Genomic DNA, 23,426 nt, shown 5'->3' with positions numbered 1-23,426 from the left:
TGACCCTCCGGGTTCCACCCAACTCTATGATTCTCTGTTTCCCTGTCCCAAGCAAACTGAGCACTCTCCGATCCGACCCTATTTCTGACCTCTACTTTTGTGTTTAAGGCAGGATGTTACTTGAGTTCCACCGATTCTAGTGAAACATCCTTCTACATAATTGCGGTTTATAAAAAAATAAAAATAAAAACTATAACCCCATATAGTGCACATGTGTCTGTGTCCTAATGCCTCAAAATAAGTGCTATTTTGAGAAGGGAATTTAATGAATATAGATGTTTCTACTGATTAAAGGACCACGGAGGGGCATTCATTACTCGGGACGTTGTCTTAAACATGAATTGGGGGTGATATATGTCACTTGTATTTTGAAGCAATAAAAACGTTATGATTTGTTTCCTTGCCTGTTTATTTTTATTGCCGGGGCAGCATCAAGAGATTTATTAGAAAGCTGAGAACTACCCTCACAGCACTTGCACGTGGAAAAAAAGTCCAGAAAAGAGTCCACATTTAATCTGCAGATGGACCAGTGGTCATTTGCATGCAACTAATTATTATCCCCCATGTTAATCAAGACAGCATTTAGAAATACTATTACTGGTGTAAACCCTTGTGAATCGCTTTTAGCTGCAAATAATGAATTTGGTTCGGTGATGCAAAGTATGAAGATTCCTGTCAAAGCCCCATTATATGCCACTAATATTTTTCCAAAGTTGGCTGCATTTGGGCCACTTCGAATTAGTCCTGAGTCCAGTGAGTGATATTCCGGTCTAGGCCAACTTTGCTTTGAAGTATATCCCCTAGATTTTAGTAAAACTGACTTCCAGTTTTTGGATCGCGATGTCAGTCATCTCAAATGACACGGCGATACTTCAGTTTATCTCCGCGGTGGATCGGAGAGGGTTTTAAAAGGCTCATTTCTCAAGCCGCCTTTCTTTCCAAGAGGTCGGCCACGTGACTAGCTGAATAAATTCTGGAAAGGCTGAGGAGACGCTGCAGGGTCTATTTAAGCAGAGCTATTTTACAAATGGAGCAAATAATGCCGCACATTCGGTTACCATTGCAATTGATGTGAAATTTCAGAAAGGCTTATATACACCTTCGTTCATAAACGGATGGCTTGATCTGCGTCTCGATCATTCACCTTTGCTAACTGAACACGCTGCCACTTACTCATTGAGTAAACATGCATAGGATTGCGCTGCAATTTATTTATTATGCTAGAAATCGAAGAAATATCCAGCTATCTTCCTTCCTGCGCAGCCCGACCCCTGTACCTGTTCATCCTGCTATGTTCAATGGGACTTAACACGCACATTTACTTGGGAGTAAGCCCCAATGAAAATAGGGGGCTTGCTTCTGACTAAACATGTACAGTATAGGATAGGACAGCCTCGATTTACCCGAAACCAAAGGTGGAAGAGAGCTTAAATTTGACTGGATTGTACCCAGTAATAGAATCCCTCTTTTAAGGGATTTTCACATCCTCATTCACACCCACCCGATCCAAAAGACATTGGAAAGAAGAAGCATTCGAAAGGCAGGATCTCCAACACTCCTCCTCCTCCTGGATTCCATGCTAGCTAGTTAGGTGCTACTCAAGCCGGATCGGCGGATCCTGTGTATGTGACAATGAAGGAAGGAAGGAAGCCTAGTCGAGTTCAATAGGACTTGATCCTAAGGAAGCGTTCGCCTGAGTGCAACCTTCCATGAATCAGAAAGGAGTACTAATCAGCTTTGGCAAGTATCTGAAATGCTTTGTAGAGCCCAAACCTAGACATGTACCCTCAGAATTAAGACCTACTGGATTCAGCAACCCTTACTCTCAAGTAAGTACACAAAGGCACGAAATACACAATCTATGCATGTATACTCACTGAGTTCAATGCGGCTTACTGCTAGAACACTGTGAAGTGGAGGACAATGCACACTTAGACTCAGGAGTAAGCAAGTATATAGGATTGGAGCCTAAGACTCTCTTCTGGTCGCGTCTTGGCTACTTCAACCCTGTAGTGCGCAATATCTTCTGGAGGGCAAAGAGAAGGGAGAGCTGCCTTATGTGTGTTTTAAGTTATTTTTACCGGCGGCTCCTTTCTTTTATTTTTATATTTTAAAGATCCTCCATACCACAAAGGGAGGCCTCCCAGTCTAACGTCTACATGCTACGCCGCAAATAAACCGTGCGCGCTTTTGTGCCTTGCAAGCGGGCCTTCTAAACCAAAGAGGCGCCTCTGCTTTGTTCCTTTGGCGACCTCTGCATTATTATTCCTGTGCAAAAATGGCTACCAGGCCCCTTTGTTTGCACACAGCTCTGTTACAGTGGAGAGGGAGGGGAGGGGGAAGGAGCCAACGAGAGAAGGCAGGCAGGCAGGCGGCCACTATGCAGCGGGTAGGCTGCTGTATCATCCACGTCGCCTTGCAAATAGCTTCAGCAAAGCGTATCCCCCACTGACCCCGTCGAGTGGTGTCCTATCCGACGGACGTTGCTTAGCTACAGGGTTTACTCCAAGCCAATGAGGAAGGAGACCCGGGGAAGATGCAGCGCCTCGTTCTTTACCTAAGTGTGGGAGTATCAGCTCATCAAAGCACAGGAGGAAGATCAGTGAACGTACTGAAGGCCTCTCCCCTCCCATTCGGAGGGGCTGATACCTGCGAATAAAAATGGGGAGCTAAATGTTTGCTTATCGCTCTGCCATCCTCCCCTGTTTAGGACAGCCGGAGCCCTCGGAATCGCCTCGGAATCGACGGGCATGAGGCTACTACGGATCCGCGTTGGCTGCTCCTTGGGTGTCAAAACCTTAGGTTCAGTCCCATACCCACTTCTTACTCGGGAGTAAGTACCACGAAATGGTACTTATTTCTGAGTATGAATGCCTAGTCAAGGGGGGTGGGGGTGGATGCCGTTCTGAAGGGAATGAAGAGGAAAACAAACGGCTCTACTTCGGGACTTATGGGGCCGATGCTAATCAAGTTCACTTAGAAGTCAACCCAGCTGACTTCACCCAATCTTACTTTCCAGAAAGCTCTCTGAAGATTGCACCCCTAAAGAGAGAACTGGGGGTGGGATGGGGGCTGTGCCTCTGATTCTCACGCTCTCTCGCGCACACATTCACACTCACACGGATCTTTCCTTGTTGCCATAGCCTCTTTCTGCCCACATGCAATACCACAATAAGCCACAATCGAGTTTACCACTTTGGGATGCAGTGGGTAAGTCTAAATTAAAAGCGAAGGCGCGCCATGCAATAAAATCAAGGGCAACAGAGAAGGGAGTTTGTTAGCCCTAGTCCCTATTTTTCTTTCTTTTCACCTTAACCATTGAAAAAAATGGGAGGGGGTAATGTTGGCGTCCTCCAAAAGCTCATTCTTGGCGTTGGCCAGTGATATGGCGCAGCTAAAATGAAGATGAGTTACATTTAAAGGCAAGCCCCCGCAACCTTCCTCCTGTTGTTCTGGAAAAGCCATCCTGGGGAGAAGGACTGTTGACTCTTTGTAAAAGGGGTGCGGGGAGGGGGAGAGAAAAATATTCTTGGACCTGCTTACAGCATACTGTATTTGATTCAGATAACACCCCAGCAATTCAGGAAGCTAAACGGAGCAAGATTTATGTTAGGTGTGGAAACGGATTGAATATCATTTATGACGATCCGAAATGCGCGCGAAAGCCAAAGGCACGTAGTGCCAGAAACGTCTTTGAGCTTAAAGCAGAGCCTTTAAAATCCGTGGGAGAGTTGCCATTGACTTCTATGAAGAGTCCCCCCTCTCCTTCCTCCCTTCCTCCCTCCCTCTCGCTCTTGGGCATGGATCCCACAACTGTTTACTTGGAAGTAAGCGCCAGATTAATCAATGGGGCTTTCTGGCCAAGTAATTTGCTTAGCCTCGGCGTGTTCCTCCGGGGCTGGCCTCCTGAGTCAAGGGGGGGAAGCCAGAAATAGAGCCAAAGGGAGACGTCGCTGTCCAGTAATTGGGTTACGCTTTAAATGGAGGCCTATGCCAATTCTAACAATACACTCCTACACAACCCCTGAAATTTATGATTTCGAGACTCACTTATGAAGGCTATAGTGTATATATGTATAGCACAGTCTGTTCAAATGCCCATTGTGAAGATGTCAATTGAGGGCTATGAATATTTTGAGTAAGGCTATCCCAATTTTTCTACGTATGTGCAGACTGGGTGTGTGTGTGTTAGTTTATAATCCCTCCCAGCAATGCTTATAAATTATCGTGTCCCCTTTACTTGACTTTAAGAGGGAATAATAATGCAAGCCAGCCAAGGCACCATTTGAAGTTGAGCCCATAAAACATTAAGCTGTGGATAACATGTTAGGCCTCCCAGTCCCGCAGACTCAGCGGATGCCTCCTGAGTGACACACTAGACCATAAAGGGCCCACAGGGTTGGACTCTTTCTGCATTGTTTTGATTTATAGTAGTATGTGAAATATGCCCTCACATAAAGAATATAAAACTAAAATCTACATGCACTATTTATTTATCAATTCAGTTGCTGAGAATTCCCTGGAAGACATATTAGAAAATCATTTTTTTTGTTGTTGTAGCAGCTCACCAGTTGTGCGTATTATTAGTTATTGTATTGTGATTATTATTATTTTAATGCTGGAAGAAACAGAAACTGCCATAGAAAGCCACTTTAGATCTGGAAGTGGTTAAAATATTTCTTCATTTGAAGCTGTTTATTCTGTTTTGTTTACAGATCTACAACACTTGGGTAAAAGTGAGATTTAACAAAACGATACATTTCCCCCTCTTCTCTCAGTTAACAACATGGTATTTTTAAAAAAGATAACGAGGTGAAATATATATATATATACACACACATATATGTTATACCATATATATATATATATATATATATATATATATATATATATATATATATATATCCATATCCATCCTCGTTGTCTAGACAGACACAAATGTAGGAGTAAAAACCTCTCACACACAAAAAGAATTGCAGTAGTTGCCATCATAGGACGTGGAGAGATGGAGCTGCATTATTAGTCAAACTGAAAAGTGAGATTTTGCTACTGTTCTGTGGGACTTCAAAAGATCTGAATCTTAACTGAGTGCTTTTTAAAGCGATAAGGGATGCTTCCTTCTGAATTAATGGGCATGTATCGCTTCTAACGTGTACCTAATGCCCCTTTCATGTTGAGAAAAGCTTTATAAAACCCAGTAAGAGATTAAATGCAACATACAAATAAAGAGGAAGAGTGGGGCGGGGGGGGGGAGGATGTTTGTGTTTCCTGTCCCTTCTAGGCTTGGGGCAGAAACATTAGTTTACACAAGGATTGTACCAATGTCTGCTACAGAAGACTATATTAAATATTGATAGACCTAATTTCCTATCTTGAAAGCCATTCTGAGCATTTCAGAATGACTTCATCTCCTAAACCCTATCGCAGTCTTTCCTTTGTAGATACTTGATTGTCAATATTTCATTCAAAGTTTCTTCTTCTTCTTCTTCTTCTTCTTCTTCTTCTTCTTCTTCTTCTTCTTCTTCTTCTTCTTCTTCTTCTCTTTCCCTCCCCTCCCTGTTCAGCAAAAGTAAGTTTGGGTTTCCAGTGACTTGTACAAAATTGATTTATGGTTAGCATAAATATCATATCATATAAATAATAATAATAATAACAATAACAAAAATAACAACAGAAGCAACAGTATTAGCCTGAATTGCTAAGAAAATCCTAATTACATCAACAGTATTATATTGTTCCTAAACGTCAGTCTGAAGGTGTTGCATATTTCAGACTTTAAAATTATAAACAAGCAACCAGACGTAATGGTGTGTGCAACAGATAGGAAGGAATCAAATTATGTATGCAGAAGTTGGTCAAAGACCAAACAGTCGATTGGCCACTATATAGCAGAATATAACAATATATGAGATATAAGGTAGCTTTTAATGCTAAGTAAAACCATACCAAACAATCTGAAATAAATAAACATGTGATATATATTAAAATAAAAAATGTATCGGCTCTTTTGTGTAAAGTTTCAGTTTCTGTATTAATCTATGACTTACAATTTGCTTAATCCTTACATAAACTACAAACACCAGCCACTGTTACAACTGTTCAAAACTACTCTTTCTATTTCAGACCAAATATACTAAATAGGTGAAAATGTATAGTCACCAAAGACCTGAATCAATCTTCCCAAGTTAAGGGGGAAAGGGGGTGTGAAGAAACTCTACAAATATCCACATAAATACACTGAAGATCAGGATTAAATAATCAATGATACAAAAAAAAGTTCCTCTTAAAATAATAAATACATCTTATTTAAGTCCAAAGCAATCTTTCACATTGCTGGAGAAAAAAAATATCTTATAAATTATAACTCTCGAAATAGGTCTCCGTTTTGGTCCCAAATGTTGTAAACGCCTCATCAGGACTCACTTTCGCCTAGTTCTAATGGATTTCTACAACTTACCTTCCAGTACATCGTTACCAATTATTACTCCCTTGAGGGAATGTTTAGATTTATTTTATTTTTTGTTAAGGATATTGCACTGCCATGCTTTTAAACGGCTAAAACATTTAAGAGGGCAACAAGGGGGGGATGGGGCAGAAATAATTTTCATGGACTCGGTCGCCAAAGAAAACAAGAACTAGGTAGCTTCTACCGGGGACACAAAAAAACCCCACTATAATACTCAAAGTAATACTGCAACGTCAGGGGCAAAGTGAGGTAATTTAAACGCGAATGCATTTCACTCTCTCTCTCTCTCGTTTTCTCTTTCTCTCTTCCTTTCTCTCTCTCTCTTTCTTTCTTTCTGAATGCGTTCCAGTCTACTACAGATGCGTCAGTTTGGGCGCCTCCTGAATCCTTCCCTGAGATGTGTGGTGAGAAGTGAGATCTGTGTACGTGGGATGGGGGTCACAAGGTCCATGGTGATGGTTGCCTGGGATCTGAGCAGCGCAGCTGTAGTCCACGCTGGCAGATGAAGGATGAGAGAGGTGGCCGATGTTGAACATGGGGCCAGAGGCTGGCATGGAATCAACGAAGTTCCCTCCGACATAGACGGGGCTGCCCTGCAAATTGGGGTTGGCGAAGCCGCCGTTGCTTTGCATGGCGTGATGGTCGTACTCGGCGCCTGGGTATCTCTTCTGCTGGGGCAAGCAGCTGCTGAGAGGCGCCGTGTAAGCCGCCAGCCCGTACATGTTTTGCTGCGATTTGGCAAAGGACGTCGGCGACGGGGCGTCGTAGCTCAAGCTGTTGACGGTGGGCAGCTGGCTGGAGTATCCTACATGGTTGGGCCCGCTCAAAGGCGGGCTCCGGTCTGGGGACTGCCCTACCGGGGAGTGCATAATTCCTTTCGCTTTTTGGTCTTTTTTGTACTTCATCCTCCGGTTCTGGAACCAGATTTTGATCTGGCGCTCCGTCAGGTTCAGCAGGTTGGCCATCTCGACCCGGCGAGGGCGGCACAGATAGCGGTTGAAGTGGAACTCCTTCTCCAGTTCCACAAGCTGCGCGCTGGTATAGGCGGTGCGGACCCGCTTGGAAGCGGGGCCCGGGGGGCTTTTGTCCTCGCAGTTCTCTCCTGTCCAAAAAGGAGAGAAAGAAGAAGGAGAGGAGGTTGGCTGGCTGGCTGGCTGGCTAATTTACAAAGCCTGAGAGTATTAACATTGCAGCGGCTGGGGGAGGGAGGGACGGGGAAGGGAGGGGAAATGCTTTGGCACTCTGGGGCAGCAGCAGAGGACTAGGTGCCAATTTTGTGGGGCGCGGAGGGAAAGAGGCACACAAATCGCTATTATCACGCAGTTCGAATCTAGCCGCGTGGAGACCTGCCCGAATTGGTATTATCCTCTATTTGTGGAACATTTTTAACTGTTCACGATCTTCTTTTTCCTGAAGGTCCCTCTCCTCCTGAAATTCTAACCCACCCACACCCCACCATTCCACACTTTCCCCAAAGTATAAATCTGGACATTCGAAGAGAACTGAAACAGGACGAGAAAAGGACTGGGAAATGTTCTCCCCGCGCACAATTGCCATTAATTAGCGAGGGTCGCTGCCTCATATCCGCACGGGAGAGGCGTGATTTAGGAACAGGGTGATTCAAACGACGCTTTCCCCAAATCTTTCGATTTCATTGGATTTTATTTTATTTCTTTGAGACGGGCGGTGCTGCAGCCGAGGTTTTCAGCTACGGACAACACTCCCTCCCTCCCTCGCCCAGTGTCTACAATGAGAATGGGGTTCGATCTCCCAACTCCGGGGTTCTCTGAGGGTTAGGAAAGTTACAGTTCCAGATGGGAGAGTTGTAAATCATCTAACTTAATTAGAAGAATCGATCGATCCCTGACAGAGCCCAGGAAGGTTCTCTTGGCTGGTCCCAAATAGGAGCAGGGCCCAGGCCTCCAAACTTGGAAGACAATGGAGCCGCCTCCTCCTCTGGTACAACTAACAAGAGGAAATCAGGCACGTTTATTAGCTCTGAGGCGGTGCTCTAACTAGCAGGACAGCAGAAGTGGGGATTCCCATAGGAAGAGCGTCTGGCGCGCGCGGGGAGGGGGGAGAATCCGGGTTTACAACTCTCCACGCTCCCCTTCCCCAGGAAAGTTGGCAGCAGCCATTTCAAGACAGGGGAGAAGGTCGCAGTGGTTGGATATGTGACCACATCAGCGTGTCTGCATAATAAACACATGTTTTGTTAGATGGCCTGTTTGCATTTTGTACACACCTTTGACATTGCTTTGGGTTTAGACAGTCTGTAAACTTTCTGCATGCCAAATAAGGGGAGTAATGCTTGTCAGAAATGCTCCCACCAAGATGGTTTCAGAGGACAGAGTTGCCAAAAGTAGGCCACACACGCTTGGGGACAGAAGGTTTCAGAAGGTGATGAACCACTGCTGTTTATTTGTGATGGGGGAATTATAATTGATTTGATACTTTTATTGCTTTATTGTGCTTACTGTAAATCGCTCTAAACGCTAAGTAAGTAAGTAAGGGAGGAAGGGACAGAGGGAGGGTGGTCAGTCCATTCTGGAACTGGAGAAGAGACCGGCCTGCTAGAATAAAGTCGGGGATTTATTGGTTCATTGTTTCCCCCTCCCTTTTGGGTAACCTTTGCGTTATTACAGGCTTTATAGATTCCCCAGATCAACTTCTGAAAAAGAAGGGTTGTCGTGGAATCTGATATAAAGCACCATGGATAAGTTGCAAAATGGTGTGAATTGTGGGAAGAAGGAAGCTCTATGGAGGGTCTGTGGATGACTGCAATGTGCCAGAAGAAAGCTGGACACTTGGAATGCAAATTGGTGATATTGTATGTTGTATCGATTTTCATTTTTTATTGTGTTGTGCATTTGCATTTGGTACACTTTTTGGATATTTCTTATGTTTAGCGATATTTAAAGTTCTTAAACAAATGACACTTTCAATAAAGAAGACACCTCTTAAAATAAGACTTCTGGGAATATGTTTTGCAGTGGGGATCCTTGAGAGCCTAAACTTTGAAATGACAAAAGAGCGAGAGTTTCCCAAATACCATTCCCCGCCCTTGCAGTTTTATTTAATTTTCCTCTTCCTACCCCAGACTAAAATCCTGATTGAAAACTAATTCCAATCTATTTAAATGAGACTTTACCCCTTAAAGACACTTGGGTAACTAACCTCTTTGAGAAGGGGCAAGGGAAGGGCAATATTAAAGGAGGAAATCTTTAGACTGGTGCAATTTCTATATGAAGTTATCAATGTAGGCTTTGAAGTCACACAGAATTCGCCCTCTGGCTGAATGTTCAAATGGAAACAAAGAGGGGGAGGAAATGCTGCCAAGACAAGTACTTTCATTCTGTTTACATGGCTGTCCCAGAGACCAGCAAAATGTATCCAAGTCACTTGTACTGTATCTTGCAGGGCTGAGGGAGTCAGATAAACGTCACAGCCTGGTCTCTGATGTTCTAGAGAGTTGGGTCTCCTTCCTTCAATATTGGTGGGGCGGGGAGTTAAAAAGGGGAACTAGGTACACCCATATTAATGACTACTAGCCATGAAGGTTCTGCACCACCTCCAAGTTCAGAAACAGTTTGCCAATTATTGGAGGTGGTGGTGAAAGAAGGCTCTTGCTGCTCTGTGCTGCTTGGAGGCTTCCCATTGTCATTGGTTAGAAACTGCATGCTGGACAAGATGGGCCTTTGGTGTACTGGTGGAGGGGAAGGGGATTAGATTCATAGACCCATAGAGCTGGAAGGCACCCTGAGAATCATCCAAGCCAAAGTTTCCCAAACTTGGGTCTCCAGCCGTTGTTGGACTACAACTGCCATCATCCCTAACTAGCAAGACAAGGGATGGGATGACCAGTGGTCAGTGATGATCCCTGCAATGCAGGAATATGCAGCTGTCTGATACACGGGTTGAACTTGCAACCTTGGCAATATCAGCACCATGCTTACACCAACTGAACTATCCAGGGTTGGCTTTTGTTGTTATTGTTTTCAGGGTTTTTTTAATGTATTTTGTGCTTTTACATTGTTTTTTTAGCTTCTGAACTGCCCTGAGATCTGCAGGTGACCAGATGGGTCCAAACCCAGAACACTGGGTCAATCCACCTCACAGCCTTGTCCATGGCAGCAAACTCCTAAGGGACAATGTCCCTTTGACCCCCCCCTAAAATATTTGAAGGGGCTGCCTCCACAAGCTGATGGACATTGCCATTCAAATGGGGTGTGTGCACCGCATCTTGTGATTGATGCAGTGTGGGGCTTACATGGGTGTCTTCCCTCCTATATTTTATTCAAATTGGCACCCCTGACATTGCCTAAATAAACCCTGACTGGCAGCGGCTCTGCAAAGCGGAGCTACAGCCCCTCGCTTGGCAGGACTCCTCCTCCTACTGCTCTCTCTTTCCTGCCTCTTGCTCTCTGATTCGCGGTGTGTCTGGACTGGAGCAACCAAGGGAAACCCCCTCGAAGGTCACAGAGGGCCTTGCTGCTCCCCAGGAGGTGGAGCTCGACTGGGTACCTGCGGGGGCGCAGCTGCTCTTCTGCTTGGAGTTCTGGCGGGACTCCTTCATCCAGGGGAAGATCTGCTTGCTAATAGTGGCCGCGGAGCCGCCCGAGGCGTTGGCCCCGCCTTTGCCCTTTTTGGCGGGAATCGAGTGGGCGGGGTTGCTGCTGGGTGGCGAGGGCGACGGCAGCGCGGGGGGCGGAGCCTGTTGCTGAGGCGGCGGTTGCTGCTGCTGCTGCTGTTGTTGTTGCTCGGCTAGGCCCGGCGGCTGCTGGGGGCCTCCCTGGGCGCCTCCGGCGGGGCGCATACAGCTGCCGCTCAGCTCGGCGCTCTTGTGGGCCGGAGGCGCCCGGATGGCGGCGGCGGCGGCTCCCTGGAGTGAGCAGGCCGAGCCTGGGTAATCGGTGTCCAGGGCAGGCTGGGCGTAGGGCTGAGGAGGGCCCGGCGGGTAGCCGTAGGCGTCCGCTTTGCTGTAGCCGCCGTAGGCCCCGAAGAGGCCCGCGTTGTCGTAGTAGGCGGCCTTCTGCATGGTGGGCTCCGCCGTCGCCAAGGCCTCGGCAGCCCGCTCAAATAACATGGGCTGCCGACCACCCCTTCACGCGGCCTGGCCTCCCTCGCGCCACGGGTCTCGGCCAGTCGCTGCCCCAGAAGCCACCTGGAGGAGAGAGAAGCGGGATGGGGGCGAGAGAAACGAGACAACCGTCAGTGAGGGAGCGGGGAGGGCGCGCGCCTGAGGGGAAGCGAGGGGAAAGCGGGAAGTGGTTTCCTCACACGTTGGCAACTTCCTAGGGGGGCAAAGGCCCAGGTACAGCTGCCCTCTTACACAAACACACACTCCATTCCAATTTCACCTTCTCACACTCCGTTCCAGTTTCGCCATCACACACCACACAAACGGTTCCGATTTCACCTTCACACAAACACATGCCCGTCATACGTTCACAAGGCTACCTCATGAAACACTTCCCTGGCCTCATTTGGCACGGCTCTCACAAGTCTTATTAATTATTTATTAACCAAATTAATACACTGCCCTCCTGCAAGATCTCAGGGCGGTTCACAGAATAAAATACTGTACAAGATAAAAAGCGAGTAAATAATTAAACCAAGACATCAAAACAGTAACTCCGCCTTTCCACAGACATTTAAAAGGCTGTGGAATATTAATCAGCCAAGGGCCTGGTTGAAGAGCATAGCTGCCAAGTTATCCCTTTTTTACAGGGATTTTCCCTTATGCTGAATAGGCTTCCTCGCGAGAAAAGTGAAAACTTGGCAGCTATGTTGAAGAGGAGCGTTTTAGCCTGGCGCCTCAAAATATATAATGAAGGCACCAGGTGAATCTCCCTGGGGAGAGCATTCCACAAACCGGGAACCACTACAGAGTCTCTTCATACATTCATGATCATGCGCACAAGCTCGGGCACGTTCTGATCATGTGGAACTCCTGACCGCGCCATGAGAACCACACACGTGTACACTTGGATGGAATTCAGAGGCAATCCGTGCATCCCCTCGCCCCTTCTCAAGCGTGCACAAAACGGACAAAACCAGAAGGCTCTGTGAAGGCAGTTACATGGTGCTGTCTCGGAACTGGTGCAAACTTATTTATAATGCTCACAAAAATACTAGTGGTCCAGCTGTGTTCTGAGATTCGAGACATCTCCCCAACACGGGGGAAAGTTGCCTTGTCGCACACATGCATACACATGATCTTCGTTCCCATTCTCCCTTGCCAGTAAGGGTCCATAGGAACCAACTACTAGGGGCCGAGAAGGCCCCTTCAGCCCCCCAATAAAATATTTGAGGGAGTCAACCCTCCTCCCAAAGTTGATAGACTTGTCATTTAAACAGTGTATGCGCGCCATCTCATGTGATCAATTATGTGGGCCAGGGTTTACCTGAGGGGGCCCCCCATATTTTATTCAAGTTGGCACCCCTGTTTCCAAGGGTCTGAAGGGTGATTCGGCTCTAGCATAGCGCCCTAGAAAAGCATTTTGTTGTGGCAGGAAGTGCATAAGGCCAGTGAAGTAACATAACTGCACAGAACGGTAGCCTTTATTTCTTCCCTGCACACAGTCCCCCCCCCCCCGGTTTCTTTCACACATGCACCACGTGGTAAACAACCCTCATACAGTATCCTTGCATCATCTCTTCCGCTAGGTCCCTTGTCGGAAATCCTGCCCAGCCCAGACTATCATATGATTCCCCCTCTCCCTCATCCACTGCTCCTCCCTCTCCCGTAGCAAGAAAATAACTGGGTGGCCTCTCCTGCCAATTCCCATGGACGGTTTTTGCACGCTCTCTAATATAGTGCATTTCACCATTAGCCTCGCTTCCATACAACCAATCATTTCTCCCTTCTTTACAGAGTAAACTGGGGTGCCTGATCCATTGGAATCAATGGTTTTCTTCTCTTCCAGGTATAAGTTTTGAGAGTCGGGTGTACAAAAAGGAGCGGTCCAGAGCCATTAATACAACAGTGCCATGGGTTTTGAACTCTTGCAATTCGATGGAGAGCACAGGCAGCTGGAAGTGTACAACTCTGAAATAAATTGCACTGGTCTCCAACTAACAGTGTAGGGGGTGGGTGACTCTACTGTACAACTAAAGGAGATGCCCAAACCAAGCCGAATATAGTAATGGATAAAGGGTCTCTGACGAGTTAGGAAGGCATAGATCCTTCTGTACAATGTTCCCTTTGTCCAGCTAGGGTGAGGAGGAGTGAAATGTTTCTCCCTGATTAGAGTGTTAAAGGATGGCTTTTCATAACTTTATTATAGTATTACAATAAAATGATGTTATTCCCAATGTAATGCGTGTGGGTGTTTGTTTGTTAAAGGAACAGGTCTTTTGCAAAAAAAGAGAGGAAGAATTAGCATTTAGCTTGGCGTGCTAAATTACTTGGATCAGCTGTTACAAAAATAAGTTTGTTCAAGTGATTTCATTTCTAGCCTTCAAATTCTTACTGCTTTTGCATATATATTTTTACAGTGCTCGAAAACCAAACACTTCTGCAATATTATTTTCTTCTACAAATATTATTTTCTTCTACCATATTATTATGTATCTCTTTATTTTCCCAGAGGCATTTTTTATGTGCTCTACATTCGATCCCTGTGCCATTTTGGTATAAATATTAACCAACATTTTGTTGTTGTTCCTTTTTTGTCTCTTCACTCCCCCACCCTTGGGGTTTTATGTTTTCTTCAAGTCACGCATGCGCTCGACTATTTGTGAGCCAGGAGTGACATGATGGATTGAACCAGAACTGGAACCTGAAAAACCAGAGAAAATTCCATCTCTATTGTAAATCCTGTCTCTTGGTGTTTTGCTTTGTTTTTCCTGGGAAGATTTCCACGAAGTTAAAGTGTAACTAAGGGCATTCAATAACTTTCATTTGCAATATAAAGAAGAAATACATAGGTCAGCTACCTTAGCTCCTAGTCTTTAGAGATATTTCAACTAAGGTTTCTTGCAGATTGTTTTGACGCAAAAGCTATCTAAAGTTGAGAGAAGCAATTTCCCGGGCAGGGTTTTTTTGGCTGCAAGGGTCTCTTGTTTATTACGATCCAGGAAAGATTCCTGGTTGGGGATATCCCTTATTACTGTATTATGTAGCATTAGATCTCCACTATTTCCTGTATATAAAAACCTGCATTTTGTAGGTGTTGGAAGAAGGGATTGTCCTTCAGTTATGGGGAAAGACAGCTTTTTTCTTGTTTTCTATATTTTGATGAGTGTGCTTAGACATATCTGTGGGCCAAAATATAAAAAGATGTGTGTGGTGCTTAGAGTTATGGGCTTAGACTGGAAAAACTTGGGTTCCTTTCTCCAGTCTAAGGCCAGCCACTATATCTCAAACTACTTTATAGGGAAATTCTGGAGATAAAATGGATAGGGGAAATGTATGGAGACTCAAGCTTTTTGGAGCAGAATTCAATAGATAAATAGATAATTGCTTATCAGTGTATAGTTTGGATGACTTGTGTGAAGCATACAGTATATTTTTAATAGGCCAATCCATTGAATTTACATCTGATTAGAGTGCTTAGAACTGAGATGTCTAGGAAATATTTTCTGAAACTCCTAATTTCCAAAGATGAGAAGTGTCATTTGGAATCAATTATCATTGGGTTCCTAGCACTTCACCAATAAATTTATTCCTCAGAGATAAGACCTAATTAATTCAAATTAAATTTACTCACAAGTAAGTGATGAACAGTCCAATCCTATCCCTGTTTTATTTAGAATCTCTACTGAGTTTGTATGGGACTTTCCCCTAACTAAAGTATGCACTGGATTGCATCTTTTAAGATCACAACCAGCAAGTAGTTGCTGGCTCCAAATGCTGTCTGAAAGGCTACCCTTCAAGCAAGTTTGCTAAAGGATGCAATTCATAAGCCTTTGAGCCTGAAGGCACAATTTCCAATTATTTAATTGTGTGGTTACAGCTTTCAACTCCTGCATTTTTGGTCCGCAAATAATCCTATGAAATTAAAATATCTGTGGGAGCTGACTGAGTGCTGGTGAATCTGGATGTTTACATCCAAATAAATTAGCTTATGATCTCAAAATGTAGTGTTCTGATAATGATACCAGACAAACTGATGTCTGTCACTAGCAGCCTCCCCAAAACAGTTTTGCATTGTTTGTATTTATAGGATATCTTTCTTTTCACCTTATAAGTTTTCTGACTCCCCAATAATCACTTATGGATGTCATAGCTACAGCTTAATTTATCACACAACTTATTTATCATTAAAATATTACTATGTTTTCTCATCTTTGTCATAATCTACTAACCTCAGTTTAACCTACAAAATATCCAAGGTGTCTGCATTTTAAACTGGAGGACAATAGTTGGGTTGGTTTGGACACATTTTGGTTCTTCCAGTTAGGTTCCTTACAGTGTAATCCTATACATGTCTAATCAGAGGAAAGACCTTTGATAAATGGTTCCTAGGTAAGGCAGTATTAATTTCAACCTAAGAGTGGGGATTTTTTTTAAAAGGCAGCTTTAAATAAAATACAATTTAAGACATATTCCATATATCCATTCCACCTCCTTCAGAAATGTAAAATATAGTGAGCACTTCTAGAAGGGATAGCAGTGTTAGTCTGTTACAACAAAAACATCAAAGTCTCATGGGACTTTTCAGGCTGACACATTTATTGTGGCATAAGGTTTCTTGGTCTTGAGGTCCCCTTCATCAGATGCATGAAGTATTATCCTCTAACACTGGAATAAATTTATACCTATAAACACACACACACACACACACACACACACACACACACACACACATACACGGTTTGTTGCAAAATGCCATGAAATACAAGAAGGATACGGATATTTTTTATTTTTAACAAAGATGAAGAAAGACCAATAAACAGTTACATGATTTCCTTCCATGTATCTAATAACGCTGAATCATTTATTTATTCACGGATGATCATCTATAATCAGAAAGATCAACCCTCAGCCATTTGCAAATTCACTGGTAGTCTGCTCTGAATTGTTTTTGTTTCTTCCAACCCAGCACCCTCTCGCTGCCTCCTGCTTCATTCACCAAAACCAGGTTTCTCCCAAATAGGGCACGAAGCCTTCAGAATATTGCTGCAAAACTGAGAAGCTTTATTTCTTTTCTGAAATACCAACTGCTTGTGAACTCTGCTTGAACCTAACAAGGAGGCAAAGGGCCATAAATCACATGGACAATGCTCTACTGTTTGGTGGCTCATCTTTTTAGATCTACACACACGCGCGCGCACATTTTCTCCCTCTTTCCTTATTTTCTTTCCTTCCCCTCTTTCTCTTTTAAAACAACAACAACAACCCTAATGGCACGTTTTGCTTTTGCCAGGATGTCATACGCTAAAAGCAATGGGGTTCTTTTCCTAGGTAACACCCAAGCACTTAGTCGTTTGGCCCGAACTGTTTACAAGCTGCGTGGGAGGCAGACCAGGGAGCAGAATTCGCTCCCGAGCCTAAGGAAACCACAAAATATCCGTGCCCGTGTTTCGAATTTCCTTTTGCAAGCATATAGAGAGGTTAACCTTGTCTGAACCGTTGTGCTATTAGGCAGAGTAATGGATCCCATTGTTCCCTTACTACTACTCTCAATCCACTGCGAGGAATAATCTCTCCAAATCAAACTGACTACGGGGCGTGGGGGCGGAGAATGAGAGTCTCAGCAACTACCTACCCCCTTCTCTCATACATACACACACACCACCACCACGCACAAAACACCACGTGCCACAGAAGAGCCCCAAACTCCGCTTCTGACAAGTTCCCGGGCGCTGACAATTGCGTTCGATCAGATCCCCAACCCGCATATTCATACGAAGCAAGTCCTCTCTACTAATGCGTCCACTACACTTAATTCTGCTGGGGATCAATACCTAATATGATCCCGAATAAATAAAAAGCAGTAAGAGAGAGAGAGGGAGAGGGAGGCCGGAGGAGTGGTTAATAAGCAGCCGGAGTTCTCACTGCGCATATCAATGCACCTGTCACGGTGCTGTGTAGCAAAATTTATGACTTGCTGGCGCTAGGGCAGTAAACGCTTCGGTAAGGAATGAAAGCAGCGAAGGGGGGGAGAAGAAGTAGGAGAAGGAGAAAAAAGAAAAAGAAGGGGGCTGGTGGGGGAGGGAGGGGAAAGACCTGGGCACGGCGGAGTGTAAGATAGGCTGCGTAGGAAGGGGAGCCCGGCGAAAGAATGCCCCAGTCTGCAGAAAATTTCCCTTCTCTTGCAGCCTACGAGAGGGCAGATCAGTATATAAAAGGGCCGAGCCGTTGTCCTTTTGGCGCTTTCCCCGCTTCTAAAGCAAGGCTGATATTCACACCGTGCCGTGGCAACCTCAAAGTATGTTCGGAGTCCAGGAGGAGCCCTTTTCTACGGACGGAAGGACTCTCCGGGTCTTTACTTGGAAGAAATGCAGGGTTGAACCGAGTGATCTGCTGCGGCCGCCAGGAAAGAGCCTGAGGAAATGAGCTATTCTTCGAGGGATGGGGGGGAAGAGAGAAAGAGGTGATGGATGTAAATTGACCATAACTGCCATATTCTATCACCGTCCTACTGGATCATTTTGGCTATCACCGCCAGGCTGGCAGAGGCATTGTGTATATTCGGTGTTATGGGCTTGTACACAGGAGCTCATGCGTTATGATGATATGTAGATGCTTCTCCTCTTCCTTCTGTTCATCTGTTTGTTTCCAGTAACTCGCAGTTTACAACATAGTCATGTTCTCTCGGAACATTGGCTCGAAGGGCATATATATATACACAGTATATAAACATATACTTCATCTGTAGCCTTGGGGAAGATACGTCGTGTTGGGAAGAGAGCTATCTTAACCCTAAAGATGAGGTATACTTACTTCTTGAGTAAATCTACTTCGAGCATAACTGTGTTGTAAAGCTCGAGTTGGGGGAACGTGGCATGATCCATTAAAAAACGGAGCACGTTAAAGCCCAACAGGTTCAACGGCAGATATTTAAAATGCTTAGCTAGTGCGGAATTATGACTACATTTTCCTCCAGCGTTTGGTTTGATGTCCTTAGACGGTCGCTGGCATCTGCGTTTTGTGGGACCGAGCAGGATCCTTCCGGTACAGCTTCATCAAAGGCTTTTCCTAGCCCACCACCATCTTTAATAATGATCTACTGAAGCGGCATGATAGGATATCAATTCTGTTTAGGCAAAAAAATAACCTCCGTGGCAATAACCTTTTATCTATTTACTCCAAGTATTTGTTTGAGGCCACTGAATATTAACTTTTTTTGAAAATCGATTGTCAGTTACATTATATCATGTGTATTAGTGCTCCTAGGGGGATGAACTGCCAGAATCCCACACACACACACAAATACACGCTTCCTGCTCCATTTAAAATTCATCATCTACTGGTAAACCTCACGTGGAGAAGGAAAAGTAACAAATGTAGCCGAAACCATATTAAAAAAACAAACACTCACCACAGTTACGTTTTTTCTTGTACTGTGTTTTATCTGTAACACTTTGGATAGGGTCTTCAGATTCCTTTGGGGAAAACGTGGAGGTGTACCTGGAACAAAGGGGAAAACTCATTGGATCCAGCCCCCCCCCGCGTTTTTAACCAGGGGCATCATAAATAATGTATATATTAGGCAGAGCTATTCACTCTTACATGTTTAATGCAATAGGACATGCTCCCAGATAGGTGCGCAAGAGGGACTGCAGTCCTCTTTGACTTATAAGCGGGTTTCTTTTTCTTTGTTAAAAATAATGTCTAACTTTCTTTTTATTGAAATATTATACCAAAAGTGCTGGGGCAACTTTCTGAGCTTTGGATATACTCTGTGTGCAAATCTACACAGAATCAGAGTCACGCGCATCCACGCACACATACATGCCTTTCTCCCCCCCCCCCAGTATTTAACCATTTGGGGAAATAAGGCATTCCAGAAGCCCTGAACTCAAACTTTGAAAATCTTTTTCACACGCACAGATGCACACAGCTCCTTAGCATCTCTATGTGTCCGGCTGAGAATGGAGAAGAAATACCTCCCCAAAAATTGCAGTTGTTGTGAGCAGCAACTTTACAAGCACCCACAAAAAGCTGGCTTGGTGTACTCCAGCGCCAGTACACCCCCACGCCCCAGAAAGCCATATGCATCAGGCGTATTAAGACGAGGAAAATAGAACTGAAGGCAACTGCATTCTACTCCGAAGAATGGAAATCTAGCAGGGAGACCCCCGCGCCATAACCCGAGGCTCATGCATTATGTATGGATGTAGTGAGCTTGGGTATGTCACAGGGAGAAAAGCCCGGCCATCACACACCCCTTCCAGAATCTTAGCAGTCCTCCTTCACTTTTCACACGAGGGCTGCTCCATGCAAGACGCAGCCAGATGATTATTTATTTATTATTATTATTATTATTATTATTATTATTATTATTATTATTATTTTGCTGATGCTAAGGAGTAATTTACCCACCCACCCCAGAAAACCAGCTCGCGCCATTAATTTGAGGCTACCGTTACCATTTCGCATCGGAAATCTGCCAACTAAGAACTTTGAAGAACATTAACAGAGCTAGTAGGTAGGGAAAGTGGGCGGGGGGGGATCCCTCCTCGATGAAGCCTGGGTCATTATAAAGAGAAATATCTAACAAGCATAAGCCTTTGAAATGACCTTTGGCTTGTATAGCAATAACTCACCACTTAATGAACAACCAGCGGAAGCCCCCTCCAAGAGCTGGCAAGGAATCGAGCTTCCAACTTTTCTTCTCTTATCCCTCTCCAAGCCCAACTGGGAAGCAAGCAGCCCCTTCCTTTCCCCGAGCCACCTCTAATTTATGCCGACAAAGTGGAGTTTGTGGGGAAGTGGAGCTGGCTGGTCACACACGACGCTCTAACCAGGTCTTTGGTCTTCCAAGGCCTGTGCCCAGCAAACGTCTTATATAATACATCCACGTGGGCGGACGTCAACTTTAAGTGGTTTTATTTATTTTTTTCGCCCTAACAGCTTTAAAAACGCAGTTCATTAGAAATAAGCAGTGCGTCTCTGTGTGAGAGAGTGTGTGTGTGTACAGTGTAAGAAGAAAGCTTAAGTTGAAGGGGGTGTGTGGTCAGCATCAGAGAAGCGCCTGAGCTGAAGGATCATTATTTGCACATACAAAAAAGGCAGACATTGTTACCAGCTGTTGATTAACGTGGTAAGTTTTCATTTTGTGTCTAATTAATTATCGACTTCTGAATCCTTCTACAACAGCAATAAGACAACGCAGAAAGATGCTGATTGGAAACTCTTTAACAACAAAAAAAGAGTAAGCAAAAGCAAATGTTTAACATGCTGGTTTGGGGTTTGTTTTGATGCGCGAACTGTCGCCCAAGTTACCTGTCTTCTGCCGCAGCCTTGGGCGCCTCCTGAGCAGAAGCGGCTTCCAGAAACAGAAACTTCAGCCTGAGCTCTTCCCCAAGGGATGTCAGGGATTTGCTGAGACCCCAGGGGCGATCTCTGAGGATTCCCCAGCGCGCCTCCACCCCAAGATAGAGAGAAATGATTGAAATTTTAGGTGAAGCTCCAAGCAGGAGACTCTTCCGTCGCGTAAGGAAATGAAATGCCGCTTGTCGTAATTGGATTCAGCGGACTAACTTGTCAGGCCCGCAGCTTGGAGGCAAAAGGGACTCTAAAGGTGCGTGGAATGGAGGTGGGGGGGAGTCGCTTGCTTCGAAACCTCTTCTGATCGAGACCAGCGCAGACCATTGATCAAAGTGCTGCTTTCTTCCCCTTTCCATTGTCTGGCGAAAATAACACGAATTAACACTATGTGTAGGATGTGTGGGGTGGTGGAATCTTGAGGGGGAGAGCGACAAAAAGATCATCAGTCTATATATTCCTTTTCTCCATGATCATACGATGAGCTGGAAGCTATGCATTACTTCCTAGGGAGCAAGTCCCACTGAACTTAGTTGGACTTCACTTAGAAGTGAACGTCCATTAAGACTGGGCTGCATGAGCAGAACCCTGCACCCTTAGGATGCAGCAAGTTTTCATTGAAATCAGTTCGATTTTTCCAGGTTAAAATGCTGTGGATTCAAGAATAAAGGGATGCTATTCGCAGTGCTAATTGTAAACCCCCACTGAAATCATCTTGATTGAAATCCAAGTAAGACAGCAATCCTTTCCTTACTTACCTGGGAGTGATCTGCATTGAGTTCAATGTCAAAGATTGCTCTCAAAGTGAATTTAAAACCGGAGTGGCTTTGAAGGCCCCTGATTTTAAACAGGATCGAGCATCTTTGGATGTAAAGAAACTGAGTAAAAGACAAATGAGCTATCTACCCACTCGATATTTTTTTAATAATGTGATCCCTGCTTGATGGCAATTGGCCGCAGCTCAGCACAGAGCTCAGTACACCTGTGTTGCAGTCCCAAAGGCACCTAGGGAGTAAGTCCCGTTGAACTCAGTGGGATTTACTTCCGAGTAAACAGGCTGCGCAGATGCGGCTGCACTGTTCGTTACCATATGTGGGATTGGTGCGCCTAACTTGGATGGGTTGTAGCTCTTTTTTTCTTTCAATTATGGGGTGGTTCATACACACATGCAGATACACAGACCCTAGGAAACGCCGCTGTAGATGGAGCCATGAGAAATATATAAGTAGTACGGTATGGCAAACAAGTGTCCTGTTCTCCCCCCCCCCCCCGCATTTTGCTTTTGTTTGTTTCTTGCGGGAGGCAACAATTCAGAGAAGATGGCAGATTCATTGTAAAACAAACGCGAAGTATGAGGGGCGAGTCAACGTTTCCAGAATGAGCCCCCAGAAGCAATAGGCAGTGACACGATTTCCATTAGTTGTGTTTTAAATATTATATATACTGTGTATATATACACACACAGAGAGAGAGTGAATGAGAGAGAATTCCATTAAGTCTGACAGTCCGAGACTAACAGAGCAGTCTAGAGCCATTGAAATGCATAGGATGCTTGCCATCCTAACCCAAACTGTTACTTTTTGGTTTCTTGCTTGAACCCAAATATATGTCTTCCTTTGAAGTGCCTAATGGAAAATCCTCTTTCCCCCCACTTCCAGGTCACCCCAACACTTGATGTCTTGGGTTGGGGAAATGCAACGCAGAAAAGCCCTAGGTTTACTACTACTACAGCCTCGACAACAACAAAACATATTATTGCGTCTATACATCCTTTTATATAGTTCTATAGACTACTAGTAGGTTCTATTTCATCTCCCATTACTGTGGTGGTGGGGGTGGGCAGGAAAAAAAAGGATCTGGGATTCAGGATTCCATCTTTGTTCAAGCTCATGCAGTCGCTTACCTGTATCCCAAAACTGTCCTCTTCGGTCAGAAATTGCGCGCTTTCAGCTTGGAAGATATATCCTTCCTCCTTTGTTCTGCAGACAATACACTCCTAAACCTGATCTTGCGGGTCTGCTCGAGCATTTCCATAGACCAGTATTCCCGGTAGAATATATTTTTTAAGAGCAAGCCAAGATTGCAGCTCCAATAAAAGAGGGCGAATGGATTCTGAGTTCGTTAGGTTTAATAATAATTTTGAAAATCCTTCACAATCAACCCCATGGAATAAAAAAAATAAAGCCAGCTGTTCAAGCTTATCGTTTTGCTTTGTTTGTAAATAACAAGCGATGAGGCCACAAAGGCATCGTCTTTTCAATTATAGCTATATATATATTATCTTTTAAAAAAAGAGCCGCCGAGGAAGCCTTCGGTAATAAGAAATACAGGCGCTGCCTTAAAATATAAGCATATTTGTTCACGTGATCCTGAGAGAGGAGATGGTTCTGATTAAGGCTGGAACTTTCACTCGGGTTATCCTCTGTAAATCCTCCCCCATGTATCCTCGGTCTAGGTGGCTGCGGAGCTCGGGTGGGCTAACCCACAGGGCCAAAGGCACCCACAAACCTTCCTAGGTGG

The 23,426-nt window shown here is 44.7% G+C and overlaps 1 protein-coding gene across 6 annotated transcripts in view; it reads right to left on the bottom strand.

The window, feature by feature from the left end:
• Positions 1 to 5,591: 5,591 nt before the first annotated feature.
• Positions 5,592 to 23,426, bottom strand: part of HOXD3 (homeobox D3) — a 50,534-nt gene continuing 32,699 nt past the window's right edge. For 4 of the 6 annotated variants that reach the window (XM_035134733.3, XM_060280883.2, XM_088660297.1 and 1 more), the window contains 2 exons: positions 10,991 to 11,630; positions 5,592 to 7,568 (listed from right to left, as the gene is read on the bottom strand). In XM_035134733.3, the coding sequence (XP_034990624.1) occupies positions 6,820 to 7,568; positions 10,991 to 11,552 (1,311 nt within the window). In that variant the 5' untranslated portion in view covers positions 11,553 to 11,630 and the 3' untranslated portion in view covers positions 5,592 to 6,819. Of the gene's footprint in view, positions 7,569 to 10,990; positions 11,631 to 18,957; positions 19,047 to 23,426 lie in introns of all 6 variants that reach the window. The other 2 variants (XM_088660305.1, XM_088660306.1) reach the window with 1 other exon arrangement.

Source organism: Zootoca vivipara, chromosome 1 (genome assembly GCF_965207765.1).
Source record: "Zootoca vivipara chromosome 1, rZooViv2.hap1.1, whole genome shotgun sequence".
Classification (NCBI taxonomy): Eukaryota; Metazoa; Chordata; class Lepidosauria; order Squamata; family Lacertidae; genus Zootoca; species Zootoca vivipara.
Note: the sequence above shows the minus strand (reverse complement) of the source record. Positions and strands in the feature narration are given on the sequence as shown.